Source organism: Nilaparvata lugens, chromosome 12, assembly GCF_014356525.2.
Source record: "Nilaparvata lugens isolate BPH chromosome 12, ASM1435652v1, whole genome shotgun sequence".
Classification (NCBI taxonomy): Eukaryota; Metazoa; Arthropoda; class Insecta; order Hemiptera; family Delphacidae; genus Nilaparvata; species Nilaparvata lugens.
In genome coordinates, this window is record NC_052515.1 from 18083234 (window position 1) to 18109587 (window position 26354).

A 26354-nucleotide genomic window follows, 5' to 3' on the forward strand; every position below is an offset into this window, starting at 1 on the left:
TCAGTAAGAGAGAACTCGCTAACACTCGTTCAATATAATGAGACAACTCATTACTAAAGTTCTCCTTGGTATTGTTATCAAGCATATTGCTATAAATAATACGCAAGCATGATGTTATCTTGGTATTGTTATTCACCTCCTCTAGTCCTCTACTATAAATCTAAAACATTAATATTAAAAATTCAATTTGAATTTCCCAAAAAAATACTTGAAAGAAGTTAAACTGTTGCATGCTTCGAGTTTATCAATTTCCATGTATTCTTCTATTCTATTTGAAAAAATATGCGTTGTACTCTTTTCCATTGTTTTTTCCAAGGATGATGACTTTTCTTTTTTTACGTGGGTAATGGGAGGAATTTATTTGTATTCGAATAATAACTGAATATTCAGAAAGCCATGTATTCAAATAATAATAATGATAACTCATCACTATTTCTTTGAACTTGCTATCAATACAGTATCACCTTCTCCAGCTCTGTACTATACAGAGTAAATCTAGAACGTTTATTTACTTATCTATAAACTCTATAAATCGATGTAAAAAGTCTCTTAGTTATGAATCGGCTAAGTAATTTTTCTCCGTTCATTCATATCGGTAATTAATATTTCCACAGGATTTACAAATTTGAGTCTTTCTATCTATTTTTGATTTTTTTATCTATTTAAAATAATATTATAATTATTATTCTAAAATTTGAGTTTTTTTCTATTCGATATTACTTACCGGCGCGGACATTGGTCAATCCATAGCAGTTCAATATAATGGATATAGTACCGAACACAATCATATTTTATCAGGGAGAATCACACATAAGAATAGTTCACAATATACTCAACCGTCTTTTTTCACGACTTTGTATAAACCTATATAGAGTGAATTATTGTATAATATTATTATAGTGCGAGATGTAGGAGTAGGAGAGGGAATTTTGGTATAGAGTGGAATATTGGTGAGAAGGAAATTTAGACTAGTAGGCTGCACTCCTGGCTACGACAGTAAATTGAATGATTGGGAATCATTCAAACAGTTGGCAGGTAGAAGGAGCGCGGGTCTACAAGGACTTCTGGTGGAAACGCATTTCACGTTTTTGCGCCATCTATTTCGATGTTGGTTATGGCATCGTTATCTGGGTTTCCATCAATTGTTCTCAAATCACTCAAAAACAATCACAAACATGCGTAACCAGAAATGAAGCTACCTAATTATTACGAACGTAATGGAGAAAAGTTTTTTATTCCATGATGTGCCGAAGTTTGAACAAGCGAAATCATCGCACAATAATGATATTTTGGTTTCTAGTTTGTAATCTATAATAGTCTATGATTACAGCTGCCCTTGCCTTTGTACTATCCGCACTATTCTCACACTTGAAATAGGAGTTATCTCTAGTATCTTAACACTTAGCTTTGCATGATTAGTTTTGCTTCACACTTGGCTGGAATACGTTCTCTCCCAATCTTAAATAATCCAAGCTACGAATGTAAACGGAATAGATTTATATAGCTTGGATTGTTGAATCCTAGTGAAGTCACCAGGTACTTTTTACCGAAAAGAACTCCGAATACGCTAATTTTTCTGCGCAATAATAAAATTCTGAAGCATTGGACATCCTAAATGCGAAAAGTTGACCTTCTAGCCCTGGAGCTTTTAACAGGTTGCCCCACAAACCACGGATATTCGGCTTATTTTCCAGTTCTCTGATATTTCCGCCGAATCGAGCCATCGGACAGAAAAAATCACTATTGCATTATTATTAGATAATAAAATTTCGAATAAAATGAAATAATTTGGAGCTATCTCCATCGAATCTATCTTCATCGAGTGCTGAGTTAAATTTTTTCAAAAATGAGTGGGCTAAACCTTTTGGAAAAACATAAATTTGGAGGAAATTCCGTTTCTAATCAACTATACCCTATCTTCCGATTTTAACTATTAAAATTTATGTTTCGAAATCTCTTTGAGCGAAATTCAGTGCTATTCACCTGAGACTAGGTGGATCGTTCTATCTCAGGTAAATTTCCTGGTAACACCTGAAAACAATGTTCTTTGTATTTCGAAAAAACCTGATTGCCAGATTCAAACCCCATCATTAACTTCATTATCCTTTTATTGAGAATTCGCACAATAATAGAGGTCTATGAGATCATGTTCTATCATACTCACCCGTTAGATGAACTTTTGTTTAGTATTTTCTAGGGGTACACATAAGGACACCTCAAGGATCAAAATTTCAAACACTGATCACTTTTGACTCAATGATCTCCTCACACTACAGCTCATTGTTCTCGGCTTCTTCAGGTGGCTTGAAATTACGTACGGTACCGACCATAAGTCCAATTCGATCATAAAATGGGAAATTCATCCTCGACTGTACTTTAACCTATATTTTTGTACACAAAAAATGGCTAATTTCTATATTCAAAGAAGCTTACTTCAGAAACCCATAGTGATAAAAAATTTTACTTGGTCTTAATATTATAGAACAGAATATTCGACCGAGCGAAGTAAGGTCTAAGTTTGAAGTCGACGGTTTGGCATTTCTCTTAATGTTTAAACGCGGAAATAGATTTTCATGAAATTTGACAGGTATGTTAATTGCACGTCGACGTATAAACAAGGTTTTTGGAAATTTTTCATTTCAAGAATAATATAAAAGGAGAAAGGAGCCTCCTTCATACGCCAGACTAAAAATCAGACTATAGAATTATTCATCATAAATCAGCTGACAAGTTATTACACAGATGTGTGGAGAAGCCAGTCTATTGCTGTGTTTCCATAAGGTCTATAGTTTCAATCAGGTACTTGTGGATGAGAATACTGCGTGAGGTCTACTGTTCACAGAACTACTAGTTTCTTCCATTTGACGTGAATAATTCATAAAAAAATTAATTTGAAAAGATCAATTTGATCGTTTAAGATAATCATGAAAAAGGAGATATTTTTCTCAAAAACATCCCACACTACCCAAGCGACTCTGCTGCCGCCAGGTGCCTTTTTGAAGGTTTTCCCACTTCAGACAAAAAAGGATAGTATAATGTGTAGCCCAGCTACAGCTACATATATTATACAGTATAGGCTTATTATGGCCTTGGGATAGGACTATTCGTTTTTTGAGAAAATATTTACGTGAATCACATTTGAAGGCAATTCACAGGCAAACTACAGATTTTTGTAAGATTGATTGATAGAAGATAATTGGGCGAAAATGATATTTTTTGGTATAAAAACGACTTGAGAAAGAAGATGAGAAGGATGATGATGAAGAAAACTTCAGAACAAGAAAAGAAAAAAAAGAAAAAAAATAGAAGGAGGAGAAGAAGAAGGAGAAGGATAAGGATGAGGAAGAAAAGAAGGAAGGAGAAGAAGAAGAAGAAAAAGAACAATAAAATAATAATAGAAATAGGTGGGAAAAATATTAGAAATAGTTTTTCGTTTCAAGTACATTAAAGACTGTTTTATAGATACGTATTTTCTGAAGGATTTCTCCAATTGAATTAATTGATTTTGTAAAATTATGCTACCGAACATAAAATATGTTTTCTTCCAAAGATTCGTTTTTCCTTAACGAGATTGAAAAAGTGAATCCCCGACACAGCAGAGTCTCTTTAACAGATTAAACTGAAATACGTTCAAGTAGAAGTAGCAATTGATCATACGCCGGTACTTTAATATTGTGTAATGAGTAATTGAAGAATTAAAATTTTCTCGGAAAATTTCAACCAAAGACAGTGTTTAAGCGTGAATGAGTGCCGTATCCATTAGTTCTATATCTTCTGTTTCTTTACTGGTCATATTAAATTACCTACAATCAATATTAATCATTGATGCACTTATATTATACTAGCAGGTAACCCGTACTTTACACTGGGGAAAATATTTTGCTGTAGAATGCAATATCCTCGTGTCCAGTAAACATTAAAAAAATGATTATTTTTTAAAAAATTACTTGGAAAATCTTCAAGAGTTGAAAATTCTCAGGAAAAAAAGAGATAGATTGGTCTGAACTCGTAACCTTTTTTCATTCATGAGAATTTAGTGGTAGGCTACCAATTACGCCACGGATTCACTTGGAGAAAGCTTTGTTTGGTTGGGCAGGAACTTTTTATCACAAATTGAATAGATTTTTTAATATTATTGAATAAGAATAAATTAATTAATGGAAGCGAGAATAAGCCTATATCCATCCTCGGTAAATTCAGAATCTTTATGTGGAATTCAAAGTTATAATCAGTTCATTGTTAATAAGTGATAATGAGTCAATCGAGATTTCCTTTCCCATACATGTATATACAAGCCAATAGATATATTATACATACACATGTATAAGCAAATACCTTTCCTTATAATTTTGTACACGTGTATTTCCTATCCCGTACATGTTTAAGCCAATAGTCTCTTTATAATATCAAAGAAAATAGATTAGGCTAATAGAAATTAAAATCGACCAATCAGCCATCCTTGGAAAATAATAAACCTTTATGCAAAATTTCAGTTCATTAGTTCAGGTGTGATGATGCGTCCTTTGTGTATTTCTCATCCCGTACATGTTAAAGCAAATTCATTCCTTCATAATATTATAGATATTAGATAGATAGATAGATAGATATACAGAATGATTCTTAATTATGGTAAAATTCTTTTCAGAATTAAATTCTCTACAATTTTTATTGCGAAAAATTATTTGTTTACTGGTCATTAAAGAAAATATCAAACGTAGAAGTCTGTGTTTTTCTACTTAGATTTTTTGCATATTTCAACTTTTTTCTCAAAAACTACTCACACTACAGCTTTCAGACTAGTTTTATTCAATTTTTCAGATATTTTTCCGTATGAATCCAGCATAAGGTTTTTAAAAACTAGTCCCCAAAAAATTCAGCATCGGTGTATTTCACCAGAGGAACTGAATTCCGGGCGAAATCTTTCACCCTGTATAGCTCGCTAATGAAGCGTTTTTGGATATCTGTTTATTGGAACTTTTTTCTTATTTTTACCTCTACTATCACGTATTAAATTATTTTACCATAATTAAGAATCACCCTGTATAATAGATGACCACTCAAGCAAAGTATCACAAACTGGAAACTTTACGAATTGAAAACTTGACGTACTGAAATCTTGAAAAACTGAAGATAGGTCTCGGTAAACTCTAACCATCCTTGGTAAATTAAGAGTCATTTTATGCAAAATTTCAAGTTAATCAGTTCAGAAGTGATGATGCGTCATTCATATAATTATATCCTATCCCGGAGATGTATAAGTCAATTCCTTCCTTTATAATATTATTAGCAGGTAACACGTGCTTTGCACTGAGGAATATGTTGTGTAGTGAAATGCAATTTTCTTATATCCAGGAAACATAGAAAAGTTGAATTATTTAATATCTTGTCAAAATTACGTGGAAATTCTCTATCAGAGTTGAAAATTCCCAGCAAAAAAAAAAAAAACAGTTGGTTTGGTGTGAACCTGCAACCTTTTTGTCACGTGTGCTACCAATTACGCCACGGATCCACTTTGAAAATTCTTGGAACACTTCAAAAAAATGGAAATTGTTAGTTTAGACTTTTTAAATTTTCAAAGTACTCATCATTTATTTCATCTTGATATGATTTATTAGTATCTTTGAATGTGAATTATGTATTGAAATCATGTATCATATAACCCCGTTACCATTTAAAAACCTGATGTTGAATTAAAAACGGCGAAACAAAATTTTGTAGCGAAAAAAAAACTGTTTTTTTTTTCTTTTAATTCAAGTAGGATCCCCGATGGCACCTTCTGATAAATATCCTCATTGGCGTAGATTGCTGTTTGACATTGGGGAGGACGTACTGGGGGGTCTGGGTCTTGCTCCCAGTCGACAAATGTATGGGGGGTGCGACCCTAGCGAAGATTTTTTGAAAAATAGGTTTTTTAAATGGCTTAATAAGCCGTAAAACCGGCTCAACATATTGTCAGAGCTGGAAATTCCATGTATTCATGATTTCAAAATTCCTCACAAGTCAATGGAACACTTATAGAGTCAAATAGGAAGGAATGGTCGTTATAAAGCAGATGCTTATCAGAAAGTATATCCGCTTTGTATGATGACAAAAAACAAATTAATTTGAATTTAAAAAGTTATAATAATTAAGGACAAAATTTGGTAACAAATTTTAATTTAAACTTCATTTGGAATTTATTGAAAACAGCATGAATGTGTTAAAATACATACGGTAGTTTCAGACATCTACTTCAATTAATACCTTTTAAAGATGATTCGATGAGACTTACAATTTAGAATACAATAAATAGTTATGAACAAATAATACACATATAGAATAAATAATCTAACATGAAAAAAAAGTTAGAACGAGAAATTTGAAACTTTCAAACTGGAACTGAAAAATTTCTGAATTTTATAAGATACTTTTAGAATTAACAATACTGTTTTTTAGTATTTTATTCACAGTTTTTAAAATACTGTTGAAAAAATAAAGATTACTTAAATATTTACGGCTCAAATTATATATTCAGGCGGTGGGACCTTCCCGCAAGGGACTCCCCACCAACAAAAGCCATACGAATTTCCTTTTTTTTTACTTAAATATTATCTATAAGTATTGGCACTTGAATAAGACACTTGTTCTAAATATAAATTATTGTTTAAATATTCAAATTACAAACATTGAGGTTTTCATGCAATAATGTAAGGCAAAAGACTATATTTGATTGAAAGAGAAAGAAAGTGAAAAAATCAGATGATAGAATTTTTCCTGTCATGGAATTATAATTAGAAAATCACAGAGCTTTGTTTATTTCATGGAGTTATATTTACACCATTCATTCAAAGGAAATAACATTTCCTTCATAATAATTTTAAGAATGATGATTTATTTTATGATTATAATTTTAAGAGTTCAAGATTCATTAGTCTACCCTGCTTTTCATCTTGAGCAATTAAGAATTTCATGTAATTTTGATCAGTTTTGATTACATCAATCCTTGCTCAATTATATAAAATGAGGCAAAAATGAATGGCTTACTTTCAATATTTTATAAAGTTTTAATATATTGATATTCAATATACCATATTAATATTTAAAATATTTTATAACTATGGAATAATCAATAAGAACTCATTTTACAATAAAACCTTCAATATCACAATAGAATAATTGATAATTATAACAAGAATACTTTCAGTTGCAATCTAATATCAAGGCTTCAATTGCTTGTGTAAGTAACTTTAATTTAATACTTTCAAGCTGCAATCATCTATTATAAATAATATATCTATATTTATAAAATAAACATGAAATTTCCTTGAAGACAAGACAAAGTATTACACATAATTATTTTCTTATATGTTTCTTTATAAACTTTGATACATAAAATTTATAGCCAATAATATACTGCAAATTAAACATTCTTATAATACTTTCCAGAATTCCAGGTTTGTTTTGAAATGAACGATTTCAACAAAAAATGACAATAAAACTATCCTAGAACTACATAAATTTGTCACTACAATAAAACTTACGCCAACAATATAATTGATCTGTTCAAATGCTAGCTATTACAATAAATTCTTATAGTAATTGATTATCACAGTCAAAATATTGAAGTACAACAATGGAATGAATTAAATTTACATAAAAAATCATGAACTAGATGTAATAACTTTCCTAGTAGCTAAATTGTTCAATTTGACGAATCATTTTTCATATTACTAAATGAGCATATTTTTCTCAATAAATATTGACAAAATAAAAATTCTAATGAAAAATTTAAAATTTGAATTATAAATTTTAAATTATAGTTTGTTTTTCACAAATATTATTTTTCAAATGTGAATAGAATCTAATTTTAGATAACCTTTGATCAATGTGGAAATTGTTATCAATCAGTGAATTATTGTAAAGATTTCCACTTCTGCATTTTTGAATCAACAGATAAAAAATGGATAATATGATAATTCGATCAATATCCATAAAAAAGTGAAAACATTCATATATTCAAATTAGTCAACCTACATATACTACTTCTAATATAGTCGGAGCCAATGCATTCAGAATACCTTGATTTAAGGTAGCAAATACATTGATAACAACATTATTGTCATGATTTTCTACAAAAATAAAAAGTTCTAAAAACCTTGAAAGATATATAGTTATTATGGGATTAGATGCATCCATATTAATAACTCGACTTATAAAATATTGTAATTTCTTTCCGTTTGAAGTAGTACAAATATTACCTAGTAGTTATTGCCTTTGATCATAAAATTTGATCATTGAAATGTAATACATTAAAAGTAGGTAGGTATACAGTATAAGAAGTACATTAGCCTGATTATTGCATTTGATCAGTTGTATAATACATTGAAAATCGAATGTATAAAATATTGATATTTCTCACTTGCATAGCATTACAGCATTTGATTCTGGAGTTTTATACATTTTTTGTTCCATCTACGTTACATCCAAAGATATGACGTCATTGGCGATACCTAGAACAAGAAAATTACAATAATTGGATCAAATGAGAAATAAACTCATTATATACTCAGTATAAACACATTTTTATAAACAAAAATACATCCAGCACAAGCATTTCTTACTTTGTTCAATTTTGCCGCCGCCTTAAGCCCGGGCCATACCTATCATGCAGTTTGCCGATCCTACATATGTTCGACATTTCTGTGGGTTGGATGGGTAGTGGTAGCGGGGTAGGACAGATTATATGATTGACATGTGTGTCTTGCAGCATTTTAGGCCGTTGTTATCCGTAATCGGATAGGAGTGGGATCGGAACGTTGCATGATAAGTGTGGCCCGGGTTTTATTCAATACTCTACCTAGCACTCTACAGTGAGGTCCACGTTATAATGGCAGTGGAGGAAGATAGAACAGGGTTGCTAATTCTTCATATTTGACTCCATTTTGCCACAGACTGTACTATAACACAGGCATTCATATTAGATAGCCATAACTCAAATTATCCTATTACATTTATTCTAATATTATTTTTCATTTTATTTAATAATTAATTTCATATATTATACATCATAATTAAATGAATATATTATATTCATCAATAAAATATGTCTTATCATAAGTTGATTCAAAACTTTTATAACTGAGATCAGATTTTTATTCTCTTACACACCAGAAATCTGAGCGGCTAATTTAAAAAGCTGTCATACGACAATCTGAACTTCAAATCAACAGAAAAAAAATTATACGGTAGGTATTCTATTTCAATTTCTTTAAAAAATAATAGCAAAATAGGAGTTCTATTTATAATAAGGTAATTACAATAGAAATCATTCTGAAATAGCCTTTTAATATCTATACCGGTACCAGTAACCTATACCAGGGTAACTGAAACATGTTTGTGAGGATGGACAAAGTTATTCAGTTTTCCTACAGTTACCTTGAAAAGTGACCATTCCTGCACTGATTACAGAACGCAAAGAATCACTCTAGTGCGCAAAGTATTACTTTGCGTATTATCTTGCAGCCATCCCAATCAGCTGTTGACATTGTTGGCGTGTAATTTGAATGCGAATTTGTTCTATCTATATTTTTTCTGATTTCCAAATAAATAAAAATGAGAACTCATTAAATTATACATTTTGAATATTATTAATTATTTCAAATAATATTTTTTTCATTCATAAATTGATTGGTTGATAAATTAATTAGAAATTAAGATTTACTCAAAATTATTAAAATATTCAAATTAATTGGACTAATTTAATTTTTAATTTGAATAAATTATCGATTATTAATTTTCAATTGGATTATCAAGTTTAAAATGAATTAAAGTTGTTATTAATAGCAAAATTATACAGACAAACATTTGATGGATTTCAGCCATCATTTTACCCATGATCAACCACTTTTCATATTCAATGGTAACTGTAGGAAAAATTTAATGTGAAATACGTGCACAAAGTTCCTCTGCTGCACTCAAGAAACCATTCCGCCCTCGTCTACGGCTCGTGCATAAACGTTTCTTTCGGTGCAGCAAACTGTCACTTTGCGCACTAGTTGTACAAATAACTATTTTTTAAATGTCATTTCAGGATAATTTGTGTTTCTCATACGGTAATATCTAAAAAAGTATTTCATTTATTCAAAAATACGACTTGTCTACTCACGTATTATGTTAGAATGAAAAACACATGACGGCTTAGGATTTTTGTCTGCATCTGTACAGTCACAGTCAAAAGTGAAAATAAAATATTTCTGGCATACTGGCAACATTGTAAAGCTAGACAGAGAGGTAGCGCTATTTGCTTTGACGAATGATAGAAAAGGAGGCAACAGTATTGTCAATCAATCAAATATAGCCATGATAACGTGGACCTCACTATACCACTGAGTTGGTTGAGAGAGTGGTTAAAAAAGGTCTTAAGAAATAATCCAGGAGGTAAAAGGCTGAGGATACGTTGGCTGGAGGATGTAGAAGACGATATTAGGGAGCTGAGTGCCAGAGGATGGAGGATGGACGTAAGGCTGCCGATAGAGAAGAGTGGAGAGGCTTTTTGAAGGAGGTCAAGGCTCTGAATGAGCTGTAGCGCCAACGAGTAAATGAGTATCTAGCACTCAAGTTCAAGCTAGTCTAACAATCAGCGCCAAGATCTATTACATTATGATAGGTATAATCTATTTCACATTTTTCACTCAATTCAGAACTTTTACCAGAATGAGAATAAAGCCTATACATGTAAGATGAAACATTTTTTGCACTGAAAGTGATGCAACATAAGTTCTACACTCTTGTAGGCCTACATTTTTTTCAAATTCAAATTTATTAGATAAAAAACACACTACATATTTAATAATACAAGTAATACTAAACAAATTCGAGATGATCCGTGTCGGGCTTCAAAAAGAAAATAAACTAGTGGCTCTCTGGGTTGGAGAACTCGCTCGAGAGCTTTTGAGACCCGCAACTTTAAATTATAGAGTTGGTAAAAATAATGGAAACAGCTGAATATTTTTTTTCAAGAATAATTTGACAGTAGGTGTCATTGGGGATCCTATTTGAAATGAAAAAATACTCTATCGCTTCAACATCTTTGTCCCTCATATGAATCCAAATTCATTTTTTAAAATGAGAAGGTTGTCATGTGATACCTGATTTCGATACAGAGTTCCAAGAGAAAATGAATGGCGAAAACCGCACATTGATATCTCAACCCGTATCAGTTTGTTGAGGTGAAAGTTGTAAAATAAGTTGTATATTAACCAGCTGAAATCATGTGTCAGCGCATGATGGTCTGTCTGTGTGATAGCTTCCAAATAGCCTCAGCTGATGTTATCCTATTATATTAAGCGATCAATTTCTGTATGTATGTATGTATTTATTTATGTATGTCCAACGGATCTCGAAAACGGCTCTAACGATTTTCACGAAATTTGTAACATAGTAGGTTTATGTTCTAAACCTAGGTTTAATTTTCTAGGTTTATGATATAAACAATCGATTGCACTAGGTCTCATCGCTGGGAAAACTCGCTGACGGACAAAAAAAGGATAATAATTATTCAGCCTTGGTAAAATAGCTGATAATTTAGTCGTCTGTCGATAATGTAAGTGAGTGAGCGAGTGCATGTGTGTGGGACTGAGACAAAATTATGACTCAGCTGTTGGACTAATGCAATCATTCAATCATGTACTTAGTGCCGGTTGCACAAAAGCCGGTTATATGTTAATCCTGATTAATTCCAGGAGAACTAATCAGAGAAGCCGTCTTTTTAAAATGGTCTTCTGGGCCGGTTGCACAAAAGCCGGTTTAATTTTAATCCTGATTAATTCGAAGAGAACCAATCAGAGAAGCCGTCTTTTTAAAATGGTCTTTTCTGATTTGGTTCACGTGAAATTAATCAGGATTAAAACTTAACCGGATTTTGTGTAACCGGGCCTTTGTGAGAGAGATTTTTGCATTCCACTGGGAATCTCAATCCACTGTGATTAGATAGAACCTTTCTGTATAAACTATAAATATATTATAATCTCCTTTTTCGTAATACATTTTTTATGTTTTTGTACTCCAGAGCGAAGCTCTTAAATGAATTAATTGAAAAAACCAATGTACCTTGTAAAACAAATTCATATATTCTAGGCACCTTGGAAAAACTGTAGTAATTGCATGCAATGGATTCTTCAGCTGAATAAATGATAAATCACAAGAATTTTCATTCTTATGCATTCTCAATGTAATTAGTTATATCCTGAAAAAGGACAAAGGAGTGAGTCAATTCTGTTGTCCAACGAACTTGACCTGTAAAAAGGTTTGAAGAATGCATGTTCAAAATTTGAAGCTGATTAATCAATTCTTCCTAAAGTTATTGTAGAACATACAAACGGACGGACAACGATTTTGGCCTTCAGTAAGTCAAAAGTGGGAACTCGCTAACGCTCGTTCGATAATAATGATGTTACAAAATGAATAAATAAATCATGAATTAAAGTAATCATAATTAAAAAAACTTTAGCAAGTATCAATAGAGCAAAATTGCTACGATATGAGAAAAAAATATATAAGAGGGTAACTTTTTTCAACCTCCGATTGGTTAAAATAGAAGATAAATGTATATAAAAGAATAATTTTTCACCAAAAGTTACTTGAACTATACTTAAGATATTATTCAACATAATTGCAGAGAAGGTTGAGGCATTTTTCATACCAGGGGACCAGTCACCTAAACTCTCTTTATAAAATTCTGCCGTCAAAAGAGTTTGAGTGAGCTACGACGTTGTTTTGGAGCTCCCCGTTAGTATAGAAGCTCTACTCTTAAAGTCAAGTCTTAAGTTTAGGGAGGAGGTATAGGTAACTGGTGGCCAAGTCAGGTTTGTATGATGGGTGATCGAAATCATCCAATTTGATTGGCACTGTGTGTCATGCATCACAACGATTTCATAAGTCATTCATTCGAGACCATTCATGTACATCATCACTTGTAACGTTTTCTGCGTAAACTTGAAACATTTTTCGTTAGATTCACGCTGTACTATTGCATTTTCTTGCAAAAACTAATATCGCTACGAAAATAGCACTTGGCGGCAGACTCGAGTGTGGCGGCCATTTTCAGAGTCTATAACTTGACAACAATTGACGATCTGGCCGCACCGATCTCAGGGCGTTTGGGGGGGGATATGCTGTTCAGCTCTGTGAAAGTCGCCCCTATACTGCTTGTCTGTATCTTATGATAATTTGAGATCGGAGGTTGTGAAAAAAATAATCCTCGTAGATAATAATATGTGCTGCAGTCGTGCACATGGGTTATTTAATAGCAGGGAAGATGATGTACAGTACTTATAGGCGTCCCGTAGCTTTGCCTCCGTGACTTTGGAACGGCATAATGGCAAGGTATGGTTCGCGGGGTAATATTCACGGCTTTGCAAAAAATATCAGGCTTCGGAGACCCTAGCTTCCTAGATGAAGGAAGCTCCCTACAAACAGAGATTCTTCATGAATGAGAGAGTTGCAACGTATCACCAACAATGTAAAGAGCATCTTGAACGAATGTCAGCTGATAAGCTGTGTTGCGCTGAAAGGACGTAACTCCAAAAAGCTCCTTCGGTTGCATCCCGTTGGTTTTGAGAAGATACAAAAGAGAATTTGTTGCTTATGGAGAGATACATTTTCAAAAATGTTCGATGTTTTTGAACGGATAGTATTGTAGTCTAGAGGCCCTCCGTCGATAGGAAAAGCTACAGGACCCGGACTGTAGTAATTGAGGATCAAGAAGACATTAATCACTTCCATAATGTACTGACCACAAACATTGTCGCCTATGGCGATCTTGACGTAGCCTTTGTCGCCCCAGGCGGGACCCCACGAGTTGCGCACTATGTAGTGTGGCGTTGGAGCCGTCATGTCGTATCCCACAATCTGCACAGCGTGGTTCAGCTCGAAGGGGTCGCCGCTGCAGTGGAACTGCACAACACCGCCCACGTAGAACTGCCAAGTCAGCGCGTTCACTGCCACCGCCAGCGGCCCGTGAAACGCCAGCAGACGACGCATCTCGTCCTCATTCCTGACCAGTCTGCAAAGTAGATCATTCTACTTCAACGACTTTCGAGTTCTTCAAAAACAATACATTCGTCAAAATAATACAATTAATAAATTGGGTTGATTGAATGAAAACTAGAATCTAGTGACTATCAGTTACAATACGCGTCCCGTAGCTTTACCTCAGTTACATTGTAACGGCATATAGGCAAGGTATGGTTCGCGGGGTGATATTCGCTCCAGAGTACCTAGATCCCTAGATGGAGAAAGCTCCCTACAGAGCTTCCTTCAAGGAAGCTCCATACACACAGAGATAGTATACTTCATGTTGAAATCTGATAAGATGCTGTACAGATGTAACAGATCAGTTGGCAGTCTTTAGTTGGTTAACAAGCGCACACGAAATTGTATAGCTTTACTGTGCATGTTTTCGGATCAACACGTTGCTTTTGAGAAGATACAAAAGAGCATCTGTTGCTTTGGAAAAATACATTAAAGCTTCTTGTGTATCTTTTCGGATGCAACACGTTACTTTTGAGAAGATACGAAAGAGCATCATTTGCTAATGGTAAGATACATTTTCAAAAATGTTCCATGTTGTATAGTCTAGTGGCCCACCGCCGATGGGTAAAATTACAGGACACGGACTGTAGCTATACAAATAAGATTGTACAGCTGAATCGAATCATATCATTCGCTAGAAATTACGCAGAACTAGCAATTGCTAGCATTTATTCAATTGCCCTATTCATATTGCCCATCAGAGTATAGTAGAATATGAATATTAATCAATATCAAAATTCTTGTCTCCTACATACAGTGTCCAACGAAAGGTGTAACAACTGAAAACCATAAATTCTACATGAAATTTGCAAAAAAATGTTCAGTAAGTTTCTTAGTACCGTAGATAACTCCTTGTATAATCTGGCAATAAAATTTAATTAGATTTTGTTTCTTCGTGTTCTTCCTTCTCATTCTTGTAGCGTATTTTTAGTATCTATTTTTGATTCATTTGACTTTTATTTTCAATAAATCTAATTGTTAAATAATGTTTGTATCCTTTTTTTCAATTTTTTAATAGTCGTTTTAATAGTAGATTATAGAGAGTGTCGCACGAAAATTGTAACAGCCGAAGACCATATATTCTACATAACATTTGCAAAAAATGTGAACTTCTCTAGATTCCAACTACGGATCAGTAAGTAGAACGTCTGGTATTAATACACATTTTGGGATGAAGGTTAAAAGATTTAACTTTTGAATCAAAACATGGAAGTATACTTACGATGAGCATGAATAGTCTGACACTTGTACACCAGAGACAGCCCTGAAAAAATAATTATTTGATTTATTATCTTTGAACAGTTTTGAAATGATAATAAGTATAATGAAAACAAGTTACAAGATACATAGTTTATCAATTTAGAGTGAAAATCTTCGATTCTCTCAAATACATCATTCTTAGTTCTATAGGAACACAGTTGTTATGACAAAATATTGTTATATAATTGTGACAGAATAATATACAATTTATTGAACAGTCAACTTATCTAATTGATTAAATATTTCCAATCTACAATCACAACACGTCTTGAAGGTGAAATTTACAATGAGATTATTTCTACTGAAAACTAATTAGGCCTATATTCAAGGAATGTTTGCTTATTGAAAAGCAAACATTGTACAATATCTACAATATTACTTTCTATCGTACTTTGTACGATATCTACTTTTTCTTGTCAAATAGTTGAATTTTGATGAACGGAAGTATGAATACCAATATTTACAATGACAACTACAGAGACATCTACCTCCAACTGTCAGCATTGGTTGAATGGAGGACATTTATTTGTAAACTAGCAGGTAACCCGTGCTCCGCAAGGGCCAGTTTAAAGCACAAATATATTGAATTTAGTTTCATAATTCCATCCTGACATTGAAAGTATTGTCAACACTTTCATTCAAAGTTTCAACAATATCTGTAATAATTTACAATAGAAAAATGAAGATGTTGACAGTTCAAAATTAAACTCACTGTAACATTCAAAAAGGAATAAATGAAAGTCTTAGATGTCATGATGTTCATATACTTTGAAATCTCTTCCCGGTGGTTCGGAAACTACCTTAAAATTTGGGTTAATTCATCTCTCATTATCATCCTTTCCATTACCATCGAATGAAAATGTATTTTTGTCATTTGAAATACATACAACATGTGGCTCATGTGCATCATCCTCAGCAAAAACTGGAAATAAAGCTGACAATTAATTGAAAATATCTGCATTTTTGGACGGAAAATTGGACTAGAAGTGAAGACTTCAACTATTTTTAGGAACTTGTTACTACCGATTCATGGAAATTTTAGAGAGTACCGCTTTGGACTAAGCCAATTATTCATTTCTCATCAAAGTAATATTATGATTTGTGATAATTGATGAAGAAACAAATAAAAGTATGATATCAAATTGTCTTTTTTCTTTAGGGCTTCGGCTATATGATGCCATTATCAAGAATTGATTTTTTTTGTGAATAAACAATTCTAAAAAGGGTACTTAGATTTGTATTTTTATTTATAAAAGTATGATAGTATTATAGATACCGGTACAAGATATTTGAGTGAGCTAAGAAATGCTCACTTTTGTATTCTAATAATCATATTATTATTTGTAATTGATGAACAATAAGATAAATAATAGAATTATTGACACACAATACTCGAGTAAACTAAAAATGCTCACTTTTGTATTTTACAAGTTCCATCCTGCAATGTTAGTGGATAGATCTTCTCCTTGGTCACTTTGATCTTATTGTCTTTCAGCCATTGGGCCAGACTGCAGATGTCTCCTCCATTACATCCCTGGTTTCCATATCCAGCGCAGTCGATCACCTCATAACACAACATACTCATTAATAGAAAACAAAGAAAGTCAAGAAAAAATGTATAAGAAAAGAGGAAAGGGAAATAGTTATTTGCGCAACTAGTGCGCAAAATGACACTTTGCTGCACCAAAAGAAAAGTGTAGTAAAGGAACCTTACGCACGTATTACACATTAAATTTCTCCTATAGTTAGCATTAAATATGAAAAGTGAGTAGTTGGGGATGAAAATGTCCTGAATTCATCAAATGTTTGTTTGTAATTGTGTAGTAATTAAATATAACAAATTTATTGATTTTAGAATGGCTAAATCAATTGAAAATTTATATTCCATTAATAATTTCAATTTATTTCCTAATTAATACAAATTATTTAAAAAGCTGATATTGTTTTAATTTCTAAATAATTTTATAAACAATTAATTGATTTCTTAATTAGAATGATTATTCATTAAAATAATGAATATTTAATTGACCGAGCGAAGTGAGGTCTAAGATTCAAGTTGACGGTTTGGCATTTCTCTTAATGTTTTAATGTTTAAATGTTTGAATGTTTAAATGTTTAAATGTTTAAGGGCCGTTTGCACAGTATAGATTGCTAAACTCGATTAAGTTAATCGATTTTAAGTTAATCTGACAGTTTAAACTTGAATCGGTTTTCTCAGTGCATTTACTTATCCAGTTTAAGTTAAACTAGTTTAGCGTTAAGTTGGTAATAGAATGTCATTGTTTATAATATCAGGAAGGCTGATTTTTACAGGAAATTTGTTATTTGTTTACAAACCATCAGTAAATTGAGGTTATGTAGCTACTATTTTCTTGTTCAAAATCCACAGAGCTGTAAGCTGTACGGTAATAAGAAAAAAAATAAAATTAAGAAATTCATTAAAAACTTATGTTTAGTTGGCACCAAAAAATATATTTTCGAATGTAAAATAAAAAAGTTATTTTGTTACGCTTGAATCTACTACGGTCTTTCTCGTTTATTAGAAATCTCTCGAAAGCAAAATATCTCAGTTATGTGTTATTAAAAATATGTTTTCTAATCAAAGACCACTGTTGAAAATTGTCTTTATTTCTATCAAGTGGTTTATTAAATCAAATACTAAATTGGCAGTTGCTTTACTCAAGCAAAACAGTTGAAAAAATTCTCTATCATACCAGAAGTTTAAACTATTTATTTTTTGCCCAATTTTTCTCAGTTTCAAAATTTCTTTGCAGTCATCTTTATCAATCGCATTGAAAACTTCTATCAATTCCTCCATTATAATTATTTTTACATTCAAATAATGATTCACTATAACCATAGAGAAACAATAGCGTAATTATGCTATCGTTTCTCTATGCTATAACCGAAATAATTATTTATTATTGTCTACATGAGCAATAAAAACAACCATCGAAAAATAATTTACTATTAGCTGTTTTCCCATCAAATCTTCACAGATTTTAAGTTAATCCAAAATATTTGGTTCAAACTACCTGCTTTGGAGGTTTAAACTTTCCCAGAGTTTAAACTCAATACAGAGTTTAAACTGATACTGTGCAAACGAAATTTTAGTTTAAACCAAAAAATCCAGATTTGGTTTAAGCTTTAGCTTAATGTTCCTTCTTAAATTGCGCGTCGACGTATATACAAGGATTTTGGAACTTTTACATTTCAAGGATAATATCAAAGGAAAAAGGAGCCTCCTTCATACGCCAATATTAGAGTAAAAATCAGACTATAGAATTATTCATCATAAATCAGCTGTCGAGTGGATTATAAATAGCATGCTATGACGCATGCAATATTCAATATCTCAAAGTAACTTGGTAAAAAATCAGCAGCTGTTTAGACTATAAATTGCATGCCTCATTGAATGCAATTTTTATGCACTATCAAATAGGATGCAAAGAATTTATAACAGCTTGTCTGGGCGCCTAGATGTCTTCTGGTTTTCTCGCGCTAAATTCCGGAAAGCGTTATTATGAGAATTAAATCTTGTGTAAGCATGATCTGATCAATAAATTAAATAGTTGGTGTATCAGTGTGGATGTGCATAATATGGTTTGAGACGTCGTTCAGTTATAAATGTTATTTATTCTATTGATAAAATTTTTGTTTATTATTTGTTGATATATTCTTTAATTTTTATAAGTTTTGGAATTTTGAATTCTCAATTTGTTTTATTTTTACTTTTTTCATAAGTATTTAAAATCTTTGTATTTTTCATTTTTGAATTAGGTGATACTTTTGTTGTTTGTATTATTTATTAATGCATAAGTTAGTATTATTTTTATAATAATTTTTTTTTCATTTGTATCTGTACAATTTTTATTGTTAAGGAGACATATTTGGGAGAACCCGTTGTCTCCATTGTGAATAAAGAAATAAATAAATGAACTATTGATTGCGTGCAATAACGCATGCAATTAATAACTAAAATAACATAGTATTTTCTCTCGAACTTTCTCTGCTTTGAACTTGGGCTGCCCTGTTGCCAGTATGTCTTGAAGGAGATTAGCTTTTGATGTTAGCATTTTTGATACACCAACCCCAACAGCTATAACCGTTTTCACACCGATATCTCGCCGACACGACATACAGACAGGATGGACAGTATAAGAGGAGGCTGCGGTTTATAGCTGCGCGAGGTCTACTGTTCACAGAACTACTAGTATTTTTTAAATATAATATAATTGAATATATTTATAAATTATAATATATTAAATATAATATGAGTATTTATTAATAGATAATTAATAAATTAATAATCGAACTAATTTTTTTTTTTTATTGTCAATACTATAGCTATCTAGTCTAGAGACTAATGAGCTAATTTTTTCTATCCTAACATACTACTTTAAAATGTTAATAGCGAATATCTCATTAGATATTCTTACTGATATTGATTGTTTAATTAATATGTACACTTATGACTGTACTATAGAAGCTAGATTCACTCAATCACTGCTCTGCTCTTTCACTGGACACTAATTGAACAAGCACTACACTAGCTCATACGGTTTCCTCCTTTTGAGCCTCCGCACCAACCCTCCATTGTCTAGCAGCTGGATCACCTCAACGTTGTCGTGTTGGTGCAGTCGCCCCTCGTGCCTCTCCGCATGCCTCTGGATCTCGGTGGACACCAGGTCGACGTGCAGGTCTCTATGAAGATCGCTGTTCCTGACATACCAAGGAGCATCCACAATGTTCCTCAGCACCTTGTTCTGGAACCGTTGTATTACATTGATGTTGCTGTCTTTGGTACACCCCCAAAGTTGTATACCATATGTCCATAATGGCTTTAGTATCTGTTTGTACAGAAGTACTTTGTTTTGGATTTGTAAGTTGGAGTTTTTACCGATCAGCCAATACAGCTTCTTATATTTGATTCCAAGTTCCTCTCTCTTCTTCTTGACATGGGCCTTCCAGCGAAGCTTTGCGTCCAAGGTCATACCTAGATACTTGGCATCATTGGCATATGGCACAACTTGGTTGTTAATTGTTATTGGTATTGGCAGGTCCTTCTTATTGGTGAAGTTGATGTGAATCGACTTTGCTTCATTTAGTTTCATCCTCCACTTTCTAGTCCAATCTTGAATTTTGTTGATGGATCTCTGTAGTTTTTCTGTTGCAATATGAATATTACTGTCTACTGATAATATGGCTGTATCGTCTGCAAATGTTGCTGTAGTATTCTCATCAAGGCTGGGAATATCGCTGGTATAGAGTAGGTAGAGAAATGGTCCTAGAACACTTCCTTGAGGAACTCCTGCTTTTATTTCCTTCAAATCAGAATATGAATTTTCATGCCTGACTCTAAAGTATCTGTCAGTCAGATAGGATTTTAATATATCTGTAAATTGCTTTGGTAGCACTTTTTTCAGTTTGAAAAGAAGACCTTCATGCCACACTTTATCAAAAGCTTGCCCTATATCAAGGAAAGCTGCTGAACAGGGGTGCCCAGCCTCCCCAAGGGCAATGACGCAAGCCCCCCCAATTCAAGTGTAATGCCCCCCCCCCAAAGTACCCCAATTCCCAACCCTTTAGTTTTCAACATTAGTCAGTGTATGACAATAAAATTCACATCTTACATTCTAATCTTCTAAATGACATTATTTACCTTTGGTCTTGTGAGGAGTTCTTTCTGTTTTCATAATATTGTAAAAATATATACCATCGTTCCTTATCTCTTTTAAAATAGAAATAAAGTATCTTTTTGATATCATTTTTGAGACTAGCAGTGCACCCGTTCTTGTTCGGGAGGACTAGAAAGTACTAAATTACATCAGGAAAAACTACATGACAAATATTTTAATAGGATATTGAAAGATAAGTAGGGGTGGCTTTGCTTTTTGAATGTTAAGGTTACTTATAAAAAGTTGAATAATAATATAATTGATAATTCTTTATTGCAAAAGAATATTGCATAGCAATTTTGGTACCTAAACATTCATACTAATTTGGAACGATTTTATTCATACAATATATAATGTCGGCAAGCTTAGGTATTCTAAATCCTATAATATAAAACGAGCGATTTCTGTTGAGATGTTTTGATGTTTAAATGTTTAAATGTTTAGATGTTTATGTTTGTATTTCACCGGATCTCGAAAACGGCTCTAACGATTCTCACGAAATTTAGAACATAGTAGGTTTATAATATAATAATTCGATTGCACTAGGTTTCATCCCTGGGGAAACTCGCTGAAGGACATTGAAAAAATTTATCAATTTCAATCCTGATTAATTCCAGTAGAACCAATCACATAAGCTATCTTCTTGAGATGGTCTTCTGTGATTTGTTTCGTGAAATTAATCAGGATTAATTTAACATGCTTTTGTGAGAGAAATTTTTGCATTCCTCTAGGAATCAATCTCAATCCACTGTGATTAGATAGAACCTTTCTGTATGAACTATGAATATTTATTATAATTTCTTCTTTCGTAATAATTTGTATATGCTTTTGTAGGTACTCCAGAGCGGAGCTCGGTGCCCCGATATTTATCATAAATTGGAACAGGTTGTCACTGATGTTGTGTTGTTGATAGTATTTACTTTTTAACATTACAGGAGTAAATAACACAAGTCGAAATCTTTAAATGGTTTGATTTTTGGAATAAAGATATCATCTGAACAAGTACATTTTGTAAATTCTATTTATTAATACCAAATATCGGGGCACCGAGCTTTGCTCGTTATTTATTCATTGATAAACAGAACTCAATTCTTTAAATGATTGGGGAAGGACTAACAGGCACAGCCCAAAACTGTTTCTTCCCCGAATTTTGATTTATACACTATAAAATTTATAGTTGGAATATTTTATATTCCAAAAAGTAGGATACACTTGAATTCAAGTGAAATTTTTAGTCCAAATATTTGAAAACATAAAACTTCTAATTTGGATTGTTTACATACCAAATAGAATAACAAAATAACACTCACTAATCACTTAGAACTGTAAAATAATGATTAACTTTGAATATTAAGATATATACCATCTCATTTCAACAAATCAGATTACTGTATTTTGATCGAGTCAATTAAAATTTCTAGATTTCTCGCGAGATACGATAAGCTAATTGATTACACAGCTGATCTCCCACACAGGCACACGCATCTTCTGTTATCGACAGACGACGAAATCATCATCTATTTTTCCAAGGATGAATTATCCTTTTCATGTCCTTCAGGGAGTTATCTCAGGGATGAGACCTAGTGCAATCGAATTTTGATATCATAAACCTACTATATTCTGAATTTCGTGAAAATCGTTAGAGCCGTTTCCGAGATCCGTTGAACATGAATAACCATATAACCAGATAGCCAGATATAAAAATAGAAAAATATAAACAGATATATAGAAATTGCTCGCTTAATATAATAGGATAACAACTTATAGTCCAGTCAAATGGTCGTTTTTCAGGAACCAGCCCTGAAAGAATTTTTTTCTGTGGTTCTATATGTATTTTGGGGCACTGAATTCTAATCTGAAATTTGCTGACACGCAAGAGGGCGACTTCACCCCCAAAATTTTGGACTTTTTTAAGTTTTCCATTTAATCTCGAGAACCTTGAATTTTTCGAGAAAAAGCATTCTCTATATAACATTAAAGATAATTAAATTTCCAATGAATTGAGTGGTAGCGCAGGACTACTTCTTGGATTTTTTATCTGAAGTGTTCCAAAAGATACGCAACTTTAAATGTGCGAGAAATTTGTGATATTTCCCCCATTTTCACAGTCTCGCATATGCAACGGTGCGTATCTTGTGGAACACATCAGATAAAAAATCCAAAAAGTAGTCGATGTTGTGATTAATTTTCTCCTCTTTTCACTCCCATAAATTATACTTCTGTTTCCAATACCGTTAAAAAGTTACAGCCAATTGAATGATTAGGTATCTTTATTTTCTAATTTTTCTTGCGATTTTACTGTCATTAAAGAGTCTCTAAAATGAGTACAATACATGATAGAAACTTGCGATTGGTCTTAAATGAGAGAAAATTTCATGCTCTATAAGCTGAGTTGCCTTAAATTGATCTTGAATTATTGTTTATATCGAAAAACTGTCAAGACTGTGAAAATAAGAAAAATATCGCAAATTTCTTGATTTTTGAAACAAACGTATCTTACTTCACGATTATATTTTTACAAAAATCATTCACCTCCCATAAAAGAGGAGATTATTTTCTTCAAATCAAGACCAAGTATCATTTTGAGTTACCGACAGTTTTGAATATAGAAATCGGTCATTTTTCTATGCATTGAAATATGAGCTGAAATACACTAAAGTAGGAATTTCCTATTCTTTTAACAAATTTTAGTGACATGATACATGATTTTTAACCGCCTTGACGTGCTGATATGAACGAGCTGTAGTACGAGGAGATGTGATCATTCAGTCAAAAGTCATAAGTGATTAAAGTTTTGATCCTGGACGTATCCTTATGTGTGCCCCCCACTAGGAAATACTGAAATCTTACGAGTGATTCTCATAGAACATAACCCTCGTAAGGTGATTTCAGCCGAAATGTGATTCTTTTTTGTTAGGAAGGCCATGAAAAGGTATTATAATGAAAATTTGAATTTTGGCTGTAGGACATGATTTTTTATTTTTGGGTGTATTCCCCCTCCCACCACTACTAAATTCAAAAATACCTAAGGAATTCTGTTCAGAATTAATATTGTTAATTCACGTGATGTGTGGATTTTTATCATTACTAGAAAAAGATCCTAGTTGTATAGGGTAGAAGTGGTAGGTTTGCATAATTTTGGAAACCCCTTAAAAAAATACCCCTTTTTTTGAAAACTCTTAGCTCTGGAATCAAAAATCGTGGAATCCTGCGCGACCACTCAATTTATTGAAAATTTTATTATGTTTTATATTTTAAATATAAATTTATCTTTAATGTTATATAGAGAATGCTTTTTCCCGAAAAATTCAAGGTTCTCGAGATTAAATGGAAAACTTAAAAAAGTCCAAAATTTTAGGGGTGAAGCCGCCCTCTGGCGTGTCAGCAAATTTCAGATTAGAATTCAGGGCCTCAAAATACATATAGAACCGTCGCGAAAAATTCTTTCAGGCTGTTTCCTGAAAAACAACTATTTGACTGGACTATTATACAAAACAGAAAAAAGTAATAAAGCATTACACTAATTACTTGATTACTGTGTGGTAAATAGGGTGTAAATTTGAAAGATTGAAATTTGCTTCATTTGATATTTTTCACAAATTTTTGACAAGAGAAGTTTTTTCTCCTGTCAAATTCACTAGAGTTTGCGATGTTGTTTATAATTGCATTCCCATTTCAGAGACATTAATATCATCATGAAACGCCTTCGAGATTAAAATAATTATTAGATTGAGATGTACATTACAATTTAACTTATCATTGTGCTTTTAAGAAAATTAAGTTGCAACAGCAAGGAAACTCAAAGGACCATTGAAAATTGATTAAGCAAAGGAAATCAGAATAATAGTGGATGTTGAAGTTATAATTTATTTTTGTCAAAGATTTACCTTCAAACTCATAGGCTTAGAATTACTAAAATTCCTGCTTACAAAATATTATCAATTGTATTTTTTATGCTGTATATTGAGTTACACTTGGTAAAATATAACATTGTAAAGGTGGGAAAAAGTATTAAAATTAACTACATTAGGATAATATTTCTATTTAATAGCTTGATTTTTTAGCCATGATTCAAAATGTTTACATCAAATATAAAAAAATCATGCCCCCCCCAAAAATGTTGATGGCGCAAATTGCGCCATGCCCCCCCCCTTGTGGGCACCCCTGCTGCTGAACAAACTTTTTTCTCTTCAAGGCTCTTCTCTATTACATTCACAATTCTATGCACTTGGTCTATTGTTGAGTGTTTCATTCTGAAGCCAAATTGGTGATTTGGAATTATGTGCTGTCTCTCAATTATTGGTGTTAGCCTACTCAGTAAAATCCTTTCAAACAACTTGGCAAGCACAGGTAGCAATGATATTGGCCTATATGATGATACTTCATGTGGCTCTTTACCTGGCTTGAGTAGCATTATAACTTCTGCTACTTTCCATATTCCTGGTACAAATTTGAGTCTGAAAGAGGCATTCAAAATGTGTGTTAATTTTACTATTGCTTTTCTTGGTAGGTGCTTGAGGACTAAGCCAGTTATCATTTCGAATCCAGGGATCTTTTTGTTATTCAGATTTCTTATTTCTCTTTTCACCTCTTCTACTGTGACACACATTATTTCTTGATTTGGCTGTAAGATGTTCTCCTCTGCTTCTAAAGTGTCTTCTTCAGTTGTGTTGTTTGGTTTAAAAACGTTCACAAGATGATCTGCAAAGGTCTGTGCCTTTTCATCACTACTCCTTGCCCATTGTCTGTTCTGCTTCCTAAGAGGAGGAGATTGATGAATGGGTTTTTTTATTTTTTTAGCTGCCTTCCAGAGTGAGTAGTCTGTACTGCGTTCTGCTGTTAAGTTTATCAAGTAATTATTGATTGATTCATTCTTGATACATTGAATCTCTCTCCTTAGTTCTTGAGTTAGATTGTTTAAAACTCTTTTGTCTTGAGGGGAACGTGATTGCTGCCATCTCCTTCTTGCTCTTGGTTTTTCCACAATCATTTCTCTGATTTCCGCAGGGTAATTATTTCCAGTGGTTCTTCTTCTGAATTGTGGAGTATTACACCATGCTGCCTGTTGGATATCAGTAACAAACTTCTCTAACTCCCGATCAATCTGTTCTTCGTTTCTTAATGGCGAGTTCAACTCTATTCTTTCATCCAGCATCTTTTGGAAACCATCCCAATCCGTGTGGCTGTTGACTAGCGCAGGACAAGCATTTTCCTTCTGTAGAATTGAATCACTGAGAGTCAAAATGATGGGTGAGTGGTCCGAATTTAGATCGAAACTATCCTCTAAATGCAAATAATTTACTGATATATTCTTTGTCAGAAAAAAATCTATAAGATCTGGGATTT

The 26354-nt window shown here is 32.6% G+C and overlaps 2 protein-coding genes across 2 annotated transcripts in view; both read right to left on the minus strand.

The window, feature by feature from the left end:
• The window catches only part of LOC111049914 (nose resistant to fluoxetine protein 6-like), a 46255-nt gene extending 45248 nt beyond the window's left edge, over nt 1-1007 (minus strand). Inside the window, exon 1 of the mRNA XM_039439027.1 lies at nt 725-1007. Within this exon, the coding sequence (XP_039294961.1) occupies nt 725-788 (64 nt within the window). The 5' untranslated portion in view covers nt 789-1007. The remainder of the gene's footprint in view (nt 1-724) is intronic.
• A 5132-nt stretch (nt 1008-6139) lies between these two features.
• LOC111049917 (cathepsin O) overlaps nt 6140-26354 on the minus strand; it is a 37419-nt gene continuing 17204 nt past the window's right edge. Inside the window, exons 4-7 of the mRNA XM_022336102.2 lie at nt 16746-16894; nt 15293-15334; nt 13773-14041; nt 6140-8489 (exon numbers count right to left, since the gene is read on the minus strand). Coding sequence (XP_022191794.1) covers nt 8452-8489; nt 13773-14041; nt 15293-15334; nt 16746-16894 — 498 coding nt within the window. The 3' untranslated portion in view covers nt 6140-8451. The remainder of the gene's footprint in view (nt 8490-13772; nt 14042-15292; nt 15335-16745; nt 16895-26354) is intronic.